The sequence below is a fragment of the Erythranthe guttata genome, chromosome 14 (genome assembly GCF_056151865.1).
Source record: "Erythranthe guttata isolate IM_541 chromosome 14, IM_541, whole genome shotgun sequence".
NCBI classification, from domain to species: domain Eukaryota; kingdom Viridiplantae; phylum Streptophyta; class Magnoliopsida; order Lamiales; family Phrymaceae; genus Erythranthe; species Erythranthe guttata.
In genome coordinates this window covers 24,680,615-24,699,066 of record NC_142546.1, presented here as the reverse complement: position 1 = coordinate 24,699,066, position 18,452 = coordinate 24,680,615, and the positions used below count along the sequence as shown (strand labels likewise).

General features: G+C 35.3%; 5 protein-coding genes across 7 annotated transcripts; 2 read left to right on the top strand and 3 right to left on the bottom strand.

Annotated features, from left to right (window-relative positions):
- The first annotated feature begins 77 nt into the window (after window positions 1–77).
- On the top strand, window positions 78–3,171 carry SWI3B (switch subunit 3). Of its 2 annotated transcripts, none has more exons than XM_088814468.1 (6): window positions 78–459; window positions 558–994; window positions 1,263–1,634; window positions 1,881–1,980; window positions 2,525–2,649; window positions 2,734–3,171. In XM_088814468.1, the coding sequence occupies exons 1-6, from the start codon at window positions 276–278 to the stop codon at window positions 2,905–2,907; spliced, it is 1,392 nt and encodes a 463-aa protein (XP_088670594.1). In that variant the 5' UTR covers window positions 78–275; the 3' UTR covers window positions 2,908–3,171. The 2 variants fall into 2 exon arrangements, with proteins under 2 accessions (XP_088670594.1, XP_088670595.1); XM_088814469.1 differs by having other exon boundaries at window positions 209–459; window positions 2,567–2,649.
- Window positions 3,172–4,047: 876 nt separating this feature from the next.
- Window positions 4,048–6,156, bottom strand: LOC105959437 (Photosystem II reaction center PsbP family protein). The gene is made up of 11 exons (XM_088814470.1): window positions 5,969–6,156; window positions 5,818–5,887; window positions 5,591–5,691; window positions 5,429–5,494; window positions 5,228–5,308; window positions 5,058–5,140; window positions 4,875–4,950; window positions 4,678–4,796; window positions 4,537–4,581; window positions 4,254–4,422; window positions 4,048–4,176 (listed from the first exon to the last, which is right to left on the bottom strand). The coding sequence occupies exons 1-10, from the start codon at window positions 6,045–6,047 to the stop codon at window positions 4,396–4,398; spliced, it is 747 nt and encodes a 248-aa protein (XP_088670596.1). The 5' UTR covers window positions 6,048–6,156; the 3' UTR covers window positions 4,048–4,176; window positions 4,254–4,395.
- Window positions 6,157–6,332: 176 nt separating this feature from the next.
- On the top strand, window positions 6,333–9,463 carry LOC105959436 (AT hook motif DNA-binding family protein). 2 transcript variants are annotated; one of them, XM_012983538.2, is made up of 6 exons: window positions 6,333–6,588; window positions 7,070–7,609; window positions 8,234–8,286; window positions 8,560–8,691; window positions 8,770–8,931; window positions 9,021–9,463. In XM_012983538.2, exons 2-6 carry the CDS (start codon window positions 7,117–7,119, stop codon window positions 9,255–9,257), a joined length of 1,077 nt encoding a protein of 358 aa, XP_012838992.2. In that variant the 5' UTR covers window positions 6,333–6,588; window positions 7,070–7,116; the 3' UTR covers window positions 9,258–9,463. The 2 variants fall into 2 exon arrangements, with proteins under 2 accessions (XP_012838992.2, XP_088669338.1); XM_088813212.1 differs by lacking the exon at window positions 6,333–6,588 and having other exon boundaries at window positions 6,622–7,609.
- On the bottom strand, window positions 9,416–12,183 carry LOC105959435 (NAD(P)-binding Rossmann-fold superfamily protein). Its single transcript, XM_012983537.2, has 5 exons — window positions 11,760–12,183; window positions 10,691–11,033; window positions 10,337–10,605; window positions 10,055–10,251; window positions 9,416–9,962 (listed from the first exon to the last, which is right to left on the bottom strand). Exons 1-5 carry the CDS (start codon window positions 11,947–11,949, stop codon window positions 9,534–9,536), a joined length of 1,428 nt encoding a protein of 475 aa, XP_012838991.2. The 5' UTR covers window positions 11,950–12,183; the 3' UTR covers window positions 9,416–9,533.
- Window positions 12,184–13,128: 945 nt separating this feature from the next.
- Window positions 13,129–14,689, bottom strand: XCP2 (xylem cysteine peptidase 2). The gene is made up of 4 exons (XM_012983536.2): window positions 14,167–14,689; window positions 13,843–14,078; window positions 13,601–13,741; window positions 13,129–13,502 (listed from the first exon to the last, which is right to left on the bottom strand). Exons 1-4 carry the CDS (start codon window positions 14,630–14,632, stop codon window positions 13,287–13,289), a joined length of 1,059 nt encoding a protein of 352 aa, XP_012838990.2. The 5' UTR covers window positions 14,633–14,689; the 3' UTR covers window positions 13,129–13,286.
- Window positions 14,690–18,452: the final 3,763 nt, after the last annotated feature.

Genomic DNA, 18,452 nt, shown 5'->3' with positions numbered 1-18,452 from the left:
CGTAAATTGACCAAACCTCAGGGGGTTGGTTGTAATTTCCCCTTTTATTTTATTTATTTTTAAATATAAAACGCAATTTGATCTGTTGAAGACCAGTAGACCAAAATTTTGAGATTTTGCGGATCGCGTTCCCAAACACGTCGCACATGACGTAAGTATTACCGGATCGAACGAATAGTGTTATACCCTCTGCATCAGAAGTTGTACAACTGGTGAACCGGTGCAGTGGTTTTTAATTTTAATTTTAATTTTAATGCTCTCTAACTAACAAAGTAATGGCTACTGAGTTTACCCCTCTTTCCAAACCCTCCTCTGAACCCTCCTCCACTAATCCCGCCACCGTTCCCACCGTCGTCCTTCCTCCTCCTTCCCCCACCGTCCCCACGACCCCTCCGGCAACTATCACTCCGCGACCTCCCGAGCCCGACGCAGACGTTATTCACATCCCCAGCTATTCACGTACGCCCATTTTTACATATCATAATTTAGCAATATTTGAAAAGTTTTGTGTTTTAATTGATCCTGGTTTTTTTGGTGCTGCTTTTCACTCCTTCTAGGGTGGTTTTCGTGGAGCGGCATTCATGAATGCGAGGCCAAGTTCGTGCCGGAGTTCTTTGATGGGAAGTCGTCCTCGAAGAACCCTAGGGTTTACAAATACTACCGGAATGCCATCATACGGCGCTTCCGAGAAAATCCTAATCGGAAAATCACTTTCACCGAGGTGCGGAAGACAACAATCGGTGATGTGGGGTCTATTCGCAGGGTTTTTGAGTTCCTTGAGACATGGGGTTTGATCAATTACGCCGGTTCTACTACCAAGCCTCAGCTGAAATGGGAGGAGAAGGAGACCAAGTCCGCTGCTGCTGCCGCCGCCGCTCACGGCAGCGACGTTGCTGCTGCTTCTGGCGGCGGGGCCGCTGATTCAGCACAGAAGAAGAGGGTTTGCAGTGGTTGCAAGGTCCCTTGTACCATTGCTTGTTTCGCGTCTGATAAGGTAATTCTCTATTCCTCCCCCTTGATAATTTTGTTGATCTGCAATTATTTCGTAAAAATAGTCGAGCTTAGCTTGGGTCGATCATATGTTTCTTCGGAGACTTATATGCCCAATAATTGTGTTCTCAATATATACCTACAGACATGCCTTTTGTTTTAATAATTCTCTAAATCACTTCATACCGATCTCTTTATTTTTTAAATCAAGCTTTGGTACTTTTAGAAACTCGAATCTTGATAGATAAACTGCTGTTTTTTTATCTGAGCAGCACGATATGACACTTTGTGCGAGGTGCTATGTCCGGGGTAATTACAGGTTGGGTTTGAGTTCGACGGATTTTAAGCGGGTTGATATTAGCGAAGAGGCAAAGTCAGATTGGACCGATAAAGAGACGTTGCAACTTCTAGAAGGTATAATGCATTATGGTGATGACTGGAAGAAAGTCGCTGAACATGTTGGGGGAAGAAGTGCGAAGGAATGTGTTGCTCGATTCGTAAAGCTTCCATTTGGCGAACAGTTTGACGGTCCTCCAGAATCTGCAGAGCCTGATACTGAGTTAGGTTTACAAAATGTAGCCATGCCAACAAAAAGGATGCATCTCTCGCCACTTGCTGATGCAAGTAATCCAATTATGGCGCAGGTAAAAACTAACTCCCCCTTTTCATTGCAAACAACCTGTTATTCAACTGATTACTGAAAGGCCTTATATCTTTCAATTGGTGTTATTCAATCTGTTATTTATGCCTATGCTAATCACTAAAGTTCAATTAAAAAATATATATATATATATATATATATATATATATATATATATATATATATATATATAAAATCACTAAAGTTCAATTAGTGTGTCTGTCGATTTATCTTATTGGCATCTCCTCAGGCTGCTTTCCTATCCACATTGGTTGGCGTAGATGTTGCAGAAGTGGCAGCTCGTGCTGCAGTTACAGCTTTGTCTGATCTTGTCAATATAAAACAGAAAGGTAGACTTCTGCCTTTGTGGTTCATTAGATTCTCATTTTATGCTACTTTTAGTAAATGAGGACAAGTTCTAATGCTCTACGTTTTCTTTTCTCAGTGATCTAATTAAGATATTCGGTTTTTATAAAATTAGTTTTTGAACTCATTAAGGGGAAAAGAGTAAATGTGACAAACACATGATACAATTCAAAGTACAAGAGGGTTTATGCTAGTTCTTTCCGATGTATTTCATCGACTTTGCCAGTGCTCAATCTTTTAGTAAATGTTTTTTTTTTTGCTTATAAAATATGCAAAAACAAAGGTTTCCCCATCATCTGATTCATGTTGCAAATTGCCCTTGCATGGATTCATTAGGTTATTTTTATTGTCAATAAACAATTAATGACACTAACATAAACAATGTTTGTGCTGCACACATAATAAATATATTCCTAAACAATAAGGACAAGTCTTTGAGTTGGTGCAAGAAAAATGAGAGGGCATTTTGCTCTCCTGTTATTTTACATCAGCAAAGATTCAAATAATGGTCTTTTCTGTCCGATGCAGAATCTGATATTGCATCAAATGGTAATAACCCAAACATGACAGAAGAAGCTCTTCTCGAAGCAAATTTGCAGCTTGAGAAGGAAGAAGAGGAGCTGGAGAAAGCAATATCTGGAATTGCGACTCAGGTGCTCAATCTTGCACGTGTGCTATATATAATTGTGTATATATATGTATGCTGTTTTTCGTAATTATAATATTTTATTTTGCAGACAAAGGAGATGGAAGAAAAGATTATCCACTTTGAGGAATTCGAGTTAGAAACAGAGAGGAAAAGGCAGCAATTCCAACATTTGCAGAACCGTCTGTTTGTTGATCAACTAACTATTCTGTTTCACAAAACTGCTGCACCCAAGGCAGGCGAGAAGGCTGTCAAGAGTGAGTGATTTCTTGATGTTATTACTTGTCTTTGTATAACTCGAATGTCTCTTTGATCTACTTTGTGTTATAGTAATTTTAATTGATGTGAAAGTTGGTGGTAGTCCTAGGTTTTAATATATGTTCAGTTTGTTTGTTCTGTCACAGCCTGAAATGTGTTCTATAGTATCTCGACTTATTTACGTAAGTTATTTGTATCAGTGTCTTAAAATCGAGTACTATAGCACACGTTTTTTGGTTAAAAATTGCTGAAATATTCATAGTTTTTAAAATATTTTTTTAGTACATATATGCACAGTATACAAGTGTTTATCCATAGATATTCAAGAAATAGTTAATCTAAAAATTGTTTTACTAGTGTTTGAATAGTCAAAACAAAATCACAAAAAATGCTATACTATAAAATCACAAGTGTTTATCCATAGCTGTACTATAGCACACGTTTTTTGGCTAAAAAATACTGAAATGTTCAAATCATTATTAATATTTTTACCACTCAAATTTATGCATAGAAGATATATCTTTATCCATAAATAGTCAAAAAAAATATTATTCATCTAAAAATTATTTTGCTGATTTCTTAATAGTCACAAAAAATCGTATACTATAGCACACAATTTTTTTTTTTTGCTAAAAAGCGTTGAAATGAACATATCTTTTTTCTTTTTATATTTTTTAACAGAGCTAAATTGTTTGCTAAAAAGAGTTGAAATGCACATATCCTTTTTCTTTTTATATTTTTTAACAGAGCTAAATTCACAAAAAATCGTATACTGTAGCACACGTTTGTTTGCTAAAAAGCGTTGAAATGCACATATCTTTTTTCTTTTTATATTTTTAACAGAGCTAAATTCACAAAAAATCCTATACTATAAGTCTATAACACACGTTTTTTTGCTAAAAACCGTTAAAATGCACACATATATATATATATATATATATATATATATATATATATATATATATATATTTTAACAGAGCTAAATTCACAAAAAATTGTGTACTATAGCACACGTTTTTTTGCTAAAAAGGGTTGAACTGCACATATCTTTTTCTTTTTATATTTTTTAACAGAGCTAAATTCACAAAAAATCGTATACTATAGCACACGTTTTTTTTGCTAAAAAGCATTGAAATGCACGCATCTCTTTATTTTTATATTTTTTAACAGTAAAATATATGGTATAAAAGATGTTTATCCATAAACAACCAATAAATAGTTGACAAAAATTGAGAAAATCGTCGACCTCTCGTACAAATATAGGTGCATAATCGACCTACAAAACGAAAAGAAAAAGAAAAAACAAGATTAACTTCAGCAGAACTGAAAGATTATAGTAATAGTGTATGATGCATGGCAACAAGTATTTCGCCTTTTCCACGTCGAAGTATCTCACCTGAGAAAACACCGTAATTCTCAAATATGGATCCAAACTTTTCAATTTCCAATGAACATAAATTAAAAGCCTTCGACTAAAACAATTCTCCACGAACCTTTACATCAATCTGAATGATGAAACAGCCTGTAGGAGAAAGCCCAAAAGTCGGAAATGGAATTATATATAAATACATACAGATATATGTGTGTGTGTGTGTGTTATAAAGCAACGAGATGAAATAAACTTCATTCGACTCACTTTCTTAATTTTGGGTCCAAGTTTTTCTTCGTCTTCATCGACAAACTGCCGTTTTACAGAAATGAATTTATAAGTAGAAGCAGATAGCTAAACTAATACAGCATTAATTATAAGAGGACATGGTTTTAGCAAAATACTGACCTGCCCAGTGAGTGTATATAATCTGTTGTAGGTGCCATTATTTGCTACACCAAGCACCGAAAACAAATGTCGTCGACTTTCGCCCGGACTTTTCAGTGTGTACTCGATATAATAAAATCCTAACCGATACCAGAAAATGTTACATACCGAATTGGAAAAATAAATTAAATTGAATTGCGTGCAATATTATACTCTACCGTTGGAAGCTTTGGTGTCTATGAGTTTCGCCGCAACACCAGGCGGCCTCTGCCAACTTCTGTCTAATCCTCCAATCTGCGTAATCGGAAAATACTATTTACAACACCCGACTTTTCTATACCCACATTTTGTTCGTATTTCCTTTTTTTTTTTGTTTAATTTGAAAATGGATGAAGCCTTACTAGAGTCTCTGCAAATGCATCGACTTTACCGAAAGACTCCAATCTCGTGAAATCTGCACCGAGGCTCGTGATTGCTAAACTCACTGCAGCAAACAAAGAAGCACGATTTCAATGAACTCATATTACACTTGAAACGAAAAAAAATTCCACGATGATCGTGTTTTGAATACCGTTTGAGCTGGAAGCTTCCGGAGGATAAAAGGCAGTTAGTGACCTTACTCCATCACCTGCTCCATTTCCGACTTGCCAATCTGCATTTATCCATTCCATTTTAAAGTTTTTTCGTATAACTGTTTCTATACTAATGGCTAATTCTTCTGAAGGCAAAATACTAACCGAGCACGAGATTTTAATAAAACCGAATAACTCACCTTGAGGAATATTGATCTTAAACTTGTTCACATCGTCGGTGTAAACACGGAAATCCTCTGGTAATTCTGCAAATTCAAGACTAGGATCACACTAACACCTATTTATTTAAAGTTGCATAAAACCACGAAAAAATGAATTTCGAGGGAAAAAAGGGATTTTACGGGTTTCGGCTGCCAAAGCAAGTGCAGGAAAAGCAAACGTGGCACAAACTGCCTGAAATAGCAGTTTTCTCCTCGTCCCACATTCTTCTACAATGCTCACACTGTTAGCAGCAATCAAGAAACTAAATTAAATTATATATATAAAAAAAAAAAGTAAATTTGTTGTATTTAGGATTAAAAAAAAACGGCGGGACATAACGGAATATTGTAAATTGAAGAATTATTGCCGTGGGTTTTGGTGATCGACGCCATTGTTGATGCAGCAGATGAAACTGGAGTTCTTGTTCCTCTTTTGCCCTTGAAAACCCAAACAAAGAAAAATAAGTGATGAGCGAAGACAACAACAGTGTAATTAATTTCAGAAAATTTTGATTATACCTTGGCGCAGAGGGGAGGAGGAGAGAGAAAATGTGGGATGAGAGAGAAAGGAATGGGAATTCAAAGAAATAGGGGCCATTGCTTTCCTTCTTCTTCAGCTGGGGAAAAGGTTTGAGTGAGGGATGATGTATAAATTGGATTTTCGATTTTCTTTCTTTTTTTCAAAATTAATTAATTACAAGAAAATTACAATTTCATCCCGTAACTAAGAACTTATTTCATTTGAGTCCTGAGAGTTTTCGGTTTCTAAAATTTGGGCTTAATTTTAAACATTGCAGATCTTCAGGGACGTCAAACTGAAATACGAGCTAATGAAAATAAAATAAAAAAAGTTAATTAATTAATAAAATAAAAATATAGTTTTATAGGGAAAATAGGTCAAAAAAATTTAAAGCTTCGCCCATCGTAAGTCGTAAATATAAATAATTAAGTAAATAATTCGTAAATATAAATAATAATTAACTGAATCTAATATTTACGAAAGCCTTTTTATTTTCTCCGCAAAAACCCTATTTTATTTTTTCTCTTTCTCAATTCAGAATCCCTAGAAAATTCTCTCGCTTCTCGCTTTACCACTTTTTAATTCTTCGCTGGTGCACAATAATTTTCCCTAATTATTGGTAAGTTATTCCTCATTTTTCTCTATTTTTCCTGATTTTCTTCTTTATTTATGTAATTTTATTTATTTATTATTTACAGTAAATGAGTGGGAATTAGGATTTTCTGAAACAGTTTTTAATTTTCGTTTTTTTATTAATTTCGAGCTTTATTTTGTTGTTTTTTTTGCTTGATCCCTCGGGAAATTGGGTGAATTCTGCTTAATTTTGAAGGTTTTACTGCAAAAAAAGTGCTTTTCGCTTTTACAGCTTTCCCTACCAACTCGATTTCTTTCTGTGAAATTCGCCTTCGCGTTTTTTGTGAAAATTGAAACTTGTGCAAACTTTTCAGTTTTCGAATTTGAGTTCTTCACGCCCTTCTTGAGCGCGTGCATGTTTTTTCCAGTACACTGCGATGTTGCATTACCCAATTGGGCCTTTCGTTGTACTGAAGATCTGCGATTTTTTATTTTATCGGCCACTCTATTTTTCTTCTGGTTCTCAGGTAATTCCCGGAACTTCCGAGGGTAATTTCGGAAACCCGACGAAATAATGTCGGGTGCGCCGGAAGCTGCATCCGTCATGGCAAGCCGCGAGTTTTTCACAGTCGCTCCGACCATGTCACCGGTGCCGCCGCAAAATACGGCTGCCTCACAGCCTCAGCTGGACCAACACATGCGCGTGAACTACCCGCCCGACGGCGGCGCGTACAGACCACCGACCTCTTCGCCGCCGTACCAACCAATCCCCGGCGGCGACGTGAACAAGCAGGTGATGAATTTGAACTCCGGCGATCAGAAGCGGAAAAGGGGGCGGCCGAGGAAGTATGGTTCAGATGTAAGCACCGCCATGGTCATGGCTTCTGCCCAGCAGCCATTAATGCCACCACAAACGCAGACATTTGCTTCCCCTTTGGCAGGCCCCTCTTCGATTCCGATGGAGTCTCAGCCACCGCTAGCAGGTGGATCGGCCTCACCCACCGGCAAGAAAGCAAGGGGAAGACCACCTGGTTCAAGCAATAAGAGAAGGCAAATGGAAGCTATAGGTAATTAACTTTATATATTCAATATGATTTGTTAAATATATATATATATTTGAAGCTTTTAGTGTTTGTGACTTTGTGTTAGTTATATAGTTAAATCGAGGGAACGAACTATAAATAGGTCAATCATGATGTTTTATTTTGATGCTGGAATATATTTACAGTGTTGCAAATGGATTTTTTGTGGTGCTGCTTTAAAGAAGAATGATCTTTTATTTATTAGCAAAGTGTGCTAGATCCGGGAATCTGCTGTATCTAAGCAACTCAAGAATCTAATAGAAGTGGAATTTACAAGCATGCCCCTCTCTATTCAGACAGATTCTTATTCTTCTTGCCTTTTCTTAAACATGTATGGTGACTTGTTTCGTCGCATGTTGTTTCGCATTTGTTATCTTGTCCATCTTTTATGAGTTGAAAAAGAAAAAAAAAGAATTGGTTGAGACTCGAGAAGTCGAGATTATAGTTTTATGGTATTTATCTCTTTAACATTTTATGATTAACAATCCTTGTGCTCCACAATCTTGCTTTCTTTTCGATTACTCTTTATTTGGTTTGTGTGGCAATGTACTCATTGTTTTTCCACTTATCTTATAACTTGAAAATCGGATCTAAAGTTACTCGTAACAGGTTCAACTGGGATTGGGTTTATACCTCATGTTATCAACGTAAAGCCGGGAGAGGTTAACAATTTAACCCTTTATATATATTTATATATATTTATATATTTTTCTTTTTAAGTGAACAGAGAGACATTCATTTTGTTTTTGCTTTATTTCATGTCAGGAGTGTCTTTATTACGATACTCTAGCATCTCACTCTATAGCTTCGGATAGTTCGTTTCTGTTACGGATATGTTATCTCTCAAATACTTAATTTTTGAATCCTCAAGTAACACATTAAATATTAAATTTCCATTTGTAAATTGTAATGCAAAGCTTATTAAATCCACACAGGATGTATCTTCAAAAATAATGGCATTTTCTCAGAATGGTCCAAGGGCTATTTGCATCTTATCTGCCAATGGTACCGTATCTAACGTGACGCTTCGCCAGTCTGCGACATCTGGCGGAACTGCCACTTACGAGGTTTGGCTATATAATAAATAAAATTTCGATGTTTAAGCTTTATTTATTTTTAATAAATTAATTTGTATTATCGTGTAGGGGCGGTTTGATCTATTGTCCCTGTCAGGCTCGTTTATGCAAACTGATGTTGGCGGTCAAAAAAGCAGAACTGGTGGGTTAAGCACGACGTTAGCTGGACCTGATGGAAGAGTTTTCGGTGGTTGTGTGGCTGGTTTACTTATTGCATCATCCCCTGTTCAGGTACATTGTTTTAGATTTTAATTAAATTGTAAGTATCATTAATGCTAATTACATTTTTGTTAATCAATAATGGTGATTAAAAATTGCAGGTAATAGTTGGAAGCTTCATAGCAGATGGTAGGAGAGACAAGAAATCATCAAACTACATGGAGCACCAGCCTTCATCTGCTCCGCCTAAAATGAACCTCGGTGGCAGCAGCTCGCCGTCGAGAGGGACTTTCAGCGAATCCTCCGGCGGTGGTGCCGCTAGCCCCCTCAATCTCAGTTCCGGCACTTATAATAACAACCACCACCCCCAGGTCATGTCTGGCTTGCCGTGGAAATAAACTACCCTTTCTGCGAAAATCTTACCTTCGTCTTTTTTTTTTTTTTTTTTTTTTTGGCCTGTATTATATTACCGGAGTAAAGACGACGAGGTGTTCTTACATGTTGAATGTAGTTTTCTACCCATGCAGATGTATTTTGTTTCTGTTGTCTATTAATATTATATAATATGGGAGATCTTATAATCAAATGAAATATTGGTTACTTACACATTGTCATAATTCAAAGAAGTTTCTTACAACACAACAAATACTACAATTAACTTGTCAACAACATTTTCAAGCTCTCTTCAAGAGACAACGCAACGAAAAAACCCCCAAAACAAACGTCTGCCAAAACCAACCTCTTGCATTAGCAGGATCGCACTTTCTTGCAAGCTGCCACGCATAGACAGCCTCACCCAAATGCAAAGCCATCGAGACAAGAAAAACAACTCGTACAGTGCGGATAGATCGAAAGACGAAAAGGTTAATTGCTCTAAACAGGGGAACAGGGCCATAGGCAGGCATGTATGCTGCACAGAATAGAATTGTCATTCCAATCACAACTAATATCCATGTCAATAGTGTGGGCCCATCCAATTCTCTCCGTTTTCTCTCCTTCCAGTACGTAATTGTTTCTTGCATACCCTTTTGAGGACTAACCATCGGCCGATAGCCCAATTCCTCCTTTGCTTTCAGAAACGAGAAGTAATGGCTCACACCTACCTGCCCCCATCATTCAAGAAAATATATCAAATAAAAAATAAAATTATTCTTGTGTGGTCTAAGAAAATCATAAAAGAATATAAATCAAGAACCTTGTACACTTCAGCAGGAAGAATCAACGGCTGAGGAAGCCATTTTTGACTTAGCCATGGATATAAAAACGAGTAAAAAACCCAAAAAATCTTCCCTAAAATAAGAGCTTTTGGCACAGGTAATGACGATTTTGGCACATCATAGTCCAAACTTTTGAGTAGTGGCCGAAGGAACTCAAAACTATTGACTGGATAACCTGTTGAGGTTGAGATTTATAAGGAAAATTAAAAGAGGTTATTCAAATTAATGCCATCCGCTAAAAGATAAGACCAAAAACTTACCATCCGATATGAAATAAGGTTGTCCAGCAGCAACGGGTTGTCCTGTTCTCCCAGGAATGTCGTCCAAAAGCCCCATGCTAGCTAAGAGCAGTCCTAGCACGAGGTTGTCAACATAAACCCAATCCGATTTCGCATTCGTTTCGCCGATTTTAAACGGAAGAAGTCCCAATTTCGCAAGCTTTATAATCCTAGGTAAGTGTCTTTCTTCACCCGGTCCATATATAGCAGCGGGGCGAATTGCACACGAGTAGAGTTTTCCTTTCTTTTTTCTGTCGAATTATGAATGATTCACTAAAATGGAAAGCCCTATTACAAATGTTAATTTTTATTTTTTAATTATTGTTACTAACTTACTTGAAGGGACGACCATTGCTCTTGAGGACTAATTGTTCGGCTATGGATTTACTTCGACTGTACGAGTCCACATGGTCGTCGATGGGGAAGTAAGGTAATGCTTCGTTCCCGTTTGTGATTTCTTGGCCACCAAAAACAACGTTGTATGTGCTAACATAGACAAGTCTACTGACTCCTTTTTCCAGACAAGAATCCAAAATATGGCAAGTTCCGTTTATGTTTACTTCATCGATTCGGCCATACTGAAGCATTTCTTTGCCGGACATGCCATATGAAGCAAGGTGGAAAACACAGTCCGCCCCTTGTAATGCATTTTCAACGTCTTGCTTCTTGGAAATGTCCCCTAGAAAAGTACATACGTTTTCGTGTAAACTGATTTATTGAAGCTAAGGGCTGAAATAACAAGGATTTGTTTGGAAATTATGATAAGTTTCGATAGACAACATTAATCAAGTTTTGTCAAATGTTTAAGGTTTGTCAATAATTTAGTCCAAAGTCAACCCCTATTGTCACACAATTCGATGATAGATATTACCAAATGCAAGAATTGTATGATCACAACTGTCAAACCTAAGATAATCACATATCATATTATCATGGACAACTTAATCCTAACCAATCTCATCAACAATCCCAAACAAGGCCTAATAGGATCGCCGATGAATAGTAGAAACAATGGTTTCTATTTTAAGCAATCACAAACTATACACAATTAGAAACCTAATCCAGATCCTTTATTCCTTGCATTAATGAACATAAATCTTCAATCTGTGTTTCTTATATCTTCTGTTTTAACAAAACCTCAAAATCCGAAAAATCGTCTGTAGCAAAAATAATTTCCAATCCACAACACAGAAATAATTGTAATTAGCTCGCACTCAGTTAATTGATAGCAGATTCACCATAAACCTAAGAAACCAAAAACCCTAACTGAAAATAACATGAACAAAATGCATTCCAGAAAATCTCCATCTCGTCAATTTCACTTTCAATCAGTGAGAATTGGGATCGCGAGTAATAAAGTTGAGTTAATTTCATACTACTAAGTAGAGAAAACGTAGAAACAAACCTTGAATACAGGAAACGCCGTCACGGCGGAGATCGTCGGACCAGGGGGATTCCGGGCGGATATCAAAGGAGCGGACTTGGTGGGCGCCTCTTCTAACGAGCTCCAAGCAGAGAGCTGAACCAACAAAACCTAGGCCGCCGGTGACGACGAAGGTCTTCTTCTCTATCCCCTCACTCTCGCTCAAATGCATCTTCAAATTCAATCTCTCATTAATAATAATTTATTATTATTAAACAAATTATAAAAACTGATTTATTTGGGCAACAATGGTATGGCGTAAGGTCTGTCTGTGTTTTATAAAAGAAAAGAAGAAAAAAGAAGAAATAAGGTGCGTGTGTTTCATGCCAAATATTTTAATTAATTAATTAATTAATTAATTAATTAATTACTTGAGTTTAAGATTAAACCTACCCTCCTCATTACAGCTATGTTGAATTCTGGATCTTGTCAATAAACAATTAAATAAGGCCAGGTAATTATTGAGTTTTATACATCTTATATATAAAAGTAGACTAAATTGCGGGAAGAGTACAAGGTAATGTCAAATTACGAAAAAAAATTCTAATGTTTGAGTCATCACAGTCGTTTCTTAACTATGAATTTTCTTACACGTCTACCATTGTATTGTCAAATTCGATATAATCTTCTAGATTATGTGAATGTTCTTTAGTTTGTACTCGTTTTGTGCAAAAGTGCAGTTTCTGATGTATCACAATATGATATTTACAAGCCAAGAGATACATCTTATGATCATCTTGTTTTAACATGTGGGGCTCGAATGTGATTTAACGTGTACAAATTGAAGAATATTCCATATACTAATCTAGAAGATTCCACTATATTTAATACCACAAAGGTAGACGTCTAAGAATATTTATAGTTGACGAGTGATTGTAATTAAAAAAAATATAATTTTTTCGTAAGTTAACCCTATCTCGAGGGGTTGGGCGTAATTTACCGTATAAAAGTAATAAACACTAGGGCTGTGTTTGGTAAGCTTTTGGGCTTCCATTTCCATTTTATTTTGGGGAAAGATATTTTGGGAGAAGAATTTGAAAATTAAATAAAGTTTGTTTGTGTTTTGGGAGGAGACAATTTGTACTGTAGCAAGTCAAATCATGTCTGAAAGGTGTTGGGAAAATGTATTTTGGAAGAAGAATTTAAAAGATAAAGTGATTTGATTTTGTATTTTAGTGAAGACAATTTTCACTGTAGCGGTCAAATCATGTTTGTTAGAGAGAGAAATATTTGAATTTGTTTTGGGGAAAGTTTTTGAAAATAGTGTAGAAAGATAATTTTCATTTTGGGAAAAGTGTGAAAAGAATTTGAAAACGATAACAAACATAGCCTAGATAATTCACACAAATAATTTCTTTCAAACAAATGAGAATTTCCCATACAAATTTCCAGAAAAATTACATTTTACCAGAAGCCAAAGAAAAAAAAAAACCCAAACATTATTTATTACAGAAATAGTAAATATAATAATAAAAAAAAAAAAAAAAGGCAAGTCAGAGTTGAAATTTATCAGACAGTTTTGGTAGGAAAAGAGGCCATTTTGTTAATACCACACATTCCAGAAGGTTTGCCAGTATTCCTCTTCATCCTAATAAATCCTTTCTCCCCCCATTTTGGCCCCCATGAATTCTTCACTATTATATAATCCGACCCTTTGCTTGTTCCATATCCAACGGCTGCCACTCCATGATCAAGATCCGTTCCACAATGCCCATCAAACACACCCTATATATAATCAAAACCCCATTCATTAAAAATTAATAATTTAAAAAAACATGATTTCTTTTTACCAATTTTGCCCTTGTATCTTAAAATGTACGTACCCCACTGTAGAACTGGAAATCTCTGCCGGAAGCATCAATTGCTACACTCAGTGGCTGATGAGCCAATGCCTTCAACAGACTTTGCTCGTCGTTTGCCGGTACATCGTTGTATCCCGTTATCGTCACCACCTCCGATTCTTCCTGAATATTTATTGCAAAAAAAACAAAATTAAAATTGCATGCATGCATATATATATTGTTACTTATGTAGTTAATTAATGATTGTTTATTATTATAATTACCCTATTTTCTTCACAAGTTCCTTCTTCCATAAGGTAAGGGTAGTCTTCTTCCTTATGAAGACCACCTTTGGAAACAATGTATGCAAATGCATAATCCATTAATCCACCATTGCATCCATTGTTGTAACTTGTGTCGCAATCAATCAGTTCTTGTTCCGACAGCTCCGTCAAATTCCCCGTCACGATCTGGTTTATCCCCTCCACCGCCGCCACAGTCGAAAACGCCCAACAACTCCCTATAATAACAATAATACATACACATATTTATTATTTTACGTGTACTCGATTTTGTACAAAAAGAAAAAAAAGGGAATTATTACGTACCGCACGAGCCTTGATTCTTGATGGCAGCGACGGCGCCTTTCTTTCTCCAGTCGACGGATTTAGGCAACGCCTCGAAGTCGCGGTACTTGAATTCTTCGGGGGAATCTTTTCTCTTAGGCATTTTGTCATCCACCTTGAGGCCTAAATACATTTTCTTGAATTCGTCGTGGCTCAAGTCGGCGAATTCGTTGAGGCCAAGCCAGTAGTTGGTGGTGGCTTTATTCTTCTCGTCGATGTGTTTTAGATTGTCCTTAAAGATCTCGAACCTGTGGAGCTTCTCTTCTAGGGTTTCGTAATTCTTGCTGTGCTTTTCGAGCCATGATTCGAAGAGATTGATGAGCTTGTCTATGCAGGTCAAGTCTTCGGGAGTGTAGCCCACAATCGAGAAATCGCGTGCATGCGCTGCGATGAAGAGAGACGACAAGAGAAAGCCGGCTGCGAGAAATAATAGTTTGTTGGGAGACATTATTTTTTGATCAGATAGTTTTGTGTATTTGATGATGTGTGAGAGAGATGATTGATGGTGGAGAAGATGTAGGGTTTTTATAGATACAGGTTTTTGTTGTGTGTGTGTGTGTGTGTATGAAATAATAATAATTATTATAAAAAAATAAAGAAATAATATATGATAGGGTTTGCTTCTAAGTTAAGGTGTTTGAGACTTTTAAGGTTGGTTTGTATTAATGGAAAGATTTCTTTAAATCAAAGCATGCTTTCTTGAATTATTTTGTAATGGCTTTCATGTACAGAAAGTCTGACTGTACACACATGCATGCATGATGCTATAATTTGCCATGGAGAAAGTCCCAACTAAATTAAATTAAGGGTAAATTATTACAACCACCCATGAGATATGGTGAAATTACGAAAAAAACCCTACTGTTTGGATAATTACATCTATCTTCCTCAACTATGAATCTTACTACATCTCCACCCTTATAGTGTCAAATTCAACATAATCATCTAGATTCCGTCGAATGTTCTCTAGTTTGTACTCGTTTTGTGCAAAAATACAGTTTCTGATGCACAACAATCTGATATATACAAGCCAAAAAATACATCTTATGATCATCTTGGCTTCAAAATGTGGAGCTTGAATTGAATAAAACGGGTACAAAATTGAGAATATTCCATATAATCTAGAAGATTCCACTAAATTTAAAACCGCAAGGATGGACGTGTAAGAAGATTTATAGTTGAGTGGGTGATTGTAATTACCCAAACATCAAAAAAATTTGTAATTTGACCATATCTCATGGGTAGTTGTAATTTTACCCTTAAAATAATGTGGTTTTTTTAATGTTTTCTTGAAGTTTAACAAATTAAAGGCTTATCTGGGTTCAGTTTTGTTAACGTTACGAATCAAACTCGAATATATATATATATATGTATTTTTTGTTCGGTAAACTATGGTGTTTGCCTCAATTGTTCGATAAACTATGATATTTGAATCAAATTCAACCCAAATGCAATTTTGAAAACTCGTTAAAAATGAACTATATTTAAATGAACACAGTGTTCGATGTGGAGGGTAATATGGAAATAATTAACGAGAATTAGTGGTTAAACTTGCATTCAACGTTAATATAATAAAAGATGGGCCTCCAACAATGTCAAAACAAATAAGGTCATTCTTGGGCTGAAGCCCAAACTAAATCATACCATATTTGGTTATGGATCTGTATTTTGTTTTGGTATAACATCTTTGTTGTAATTGGGCCACTAAATTATGGCCCATGAAATGTTACGTCTGATGAAAAACATCGGGTAATTTTGTAAACATGAGTTGTTTATGCTAATGTTTTTAGAATTGGAACCGATTGGCCGGTTCGACCGCAACCTGGCGATAAGAAAGTCAAGTCTGATCTCTCAAGCCCGAAAATTTAAAATGATGGTGTCTAATAACGAAACTCGGTTCGGCCGGAGGAATCCGGTGTTCGGACAAAACAACTCAAACCTAGTCCAAAAGACAATAGACAAATAAAAGTTCACTAAAAAACGTTAGTTTTAAAGATCTGAAAGCGCATTTTAAAAGAAGCGTGGAGACCAAAAAAAAAAAAAGAAAAAAGAATTATGAGAAACGTCAACTGCGTGTGTTTGTGTGTGTGATGGTGAACTGAATGCAATTAATTGTACGAAAAGCAGCGTTCCACCGGAGAGGAAAACCGCAGAGAAAAAAATCAGAGCTTCATGATTGCAAATTTGCAATACAATGCTACGTCGTACGTACACTCTCACTTATACGCTACTAATTACTTCTTCCCTTTTCATTAACTAGTAGGGGAAATTACGAAAAGCTCCACGAGGTAAGGACTAATTACAAAAATCACCCTCATATTAGTAATTACGAAAATGCCCTTATCAGTTTAAACTCACAAAAAAATGTATTTTGTCTGTTTTACCCTTTTGTTATTTGGAAAAAAAAACAATTGATAAATTATGAGAACTCCCCTGAAGTAATGTCCGAGATATGTTGTCGAGAATTATGCGAGAAGCTTGTTCGAGTTATTAAAAAAATATATAATAATAATGAAATATCTGTAACATCAAATCTTTTAAATTAAAGCGGTGTAGTAAGTTTTTTTATATGCACAAGCATATATACTAATTTCACTTGTATACACTAAAATAACACAATACAATTAATAAAACACTTTTACTTTTAAATAAATATATATGAAAATGAAAAAGGGCATCGCAATAAATGGAAAAAAATAATGTAAGTGCAGGTAAAGAGGAGAGAGTGAAGCAAAGGGATGCAATTGGACAAACAATAATGGAATTTAAGAGGGCTCGAATCTCAACATACCCATCCAATTTACCCTATATTTTTCTCTACTACCCCTCTACCCTATGATATCACACGTCACTATCTCACTAATATTATTGCAATTTGCAACTATAAACTTTTTAATTGTATCAAACTTTTTATTATTTTTTTTAATAATAATACAATCCAAATATGATTTTTATAGTGTGTTGGTTAAACTTATTATAAGATGCTTAAAAGCTTAAAAATGTTTGGTAATTTTTTTCTCGACAGACTCGATTTTACTTGAGCTCGACTTGTTTACACGCTACAGTACCATACGATACCCCATAAAAATACTAACATTTAAAAAAGTTGAGGTGAATGGAGATCAACTAATGTAACATTTAATGCAATAGGAAAAATATTTTCTTGAAGAAACATATTGGAAACGTAGTAATGAAAATAAAAATAATTGGTGATGGGAATCCTTAATTAGAGTGGCAGAAAGCTATTTATATAATAATAATAATAATAATAATAATAAAAATAAAATAGGGGGAAGTAGGTAGGGATATAGGTGTGGGTTACAAATACGTACGTGTGCATATATTAGGGTCTGCTTCTTTTGCTGCCATTAGATTCTCACTGTTGCTATCTTTTACTTGCTTAACTCACTAAATACTCTCTGCATTATTGTACCTATTATTTTATATTATATATACAACATACGTACAAAATATTAAATTTAAACTAATAAAATAAAATACAAAATCAGCCTTCCTTTTGCAATTCTTTTTAATTTATTTTGCTGATTGTTTGAATGTTATTTTTGGTTAGGAGAAAACTATATTAATGGTGTAATAGTGAGTTAACAATTCGAAATATATTAAGGATTTCTGAAAAATAAAAGTTGTGGTAATTGAAAAGGGCATAAGTAAATTTGATTTGATTTGTCATGGAATTGGGCAAAAACATGGTAGCACACTCAATATGTAATTATATTTTTCACCTTTTTGTGTGTTTCTTTCTCTACCTCAATTTTGCAAGTTGCAGAAAATACACGTTAGTTAGATGTTATACCTGATTATTTACATCGAGTAGATCCACGGTTATTTAACGACAAGGAATATATATCAAGAAAATTATTTTATTATTCCCTCAAAGATGAGTTTGTATAGTAGATTTTTTATGCTTAAGTAGATTATTATGACAATCATTTATTCACACAAAAAAACACATTTAAATTTATGTGGAGTAAAATATTTTATTTAAAAAAATTAGATAGAAGAATATTTATGTACATAAGATTAATAAATTGAAAAAAAAAAGGAGGAAAAAAGAAAAGGGAAAAGAAAGTGATGAGGTGGCAGTGGAAAATATAGAAAACCGTTAGATATATGGTTTAGAGTTTAGAGAGAGAGAGAGAGTAATGTAAATTGTAAAGAAGATAAGTGTGTGCGCACCGGTGAAGGAAAATTGGTCAGAACAAAAAAGAACACGAAACCTACAAATTGGTGCAAAGTCCATTTGCCTC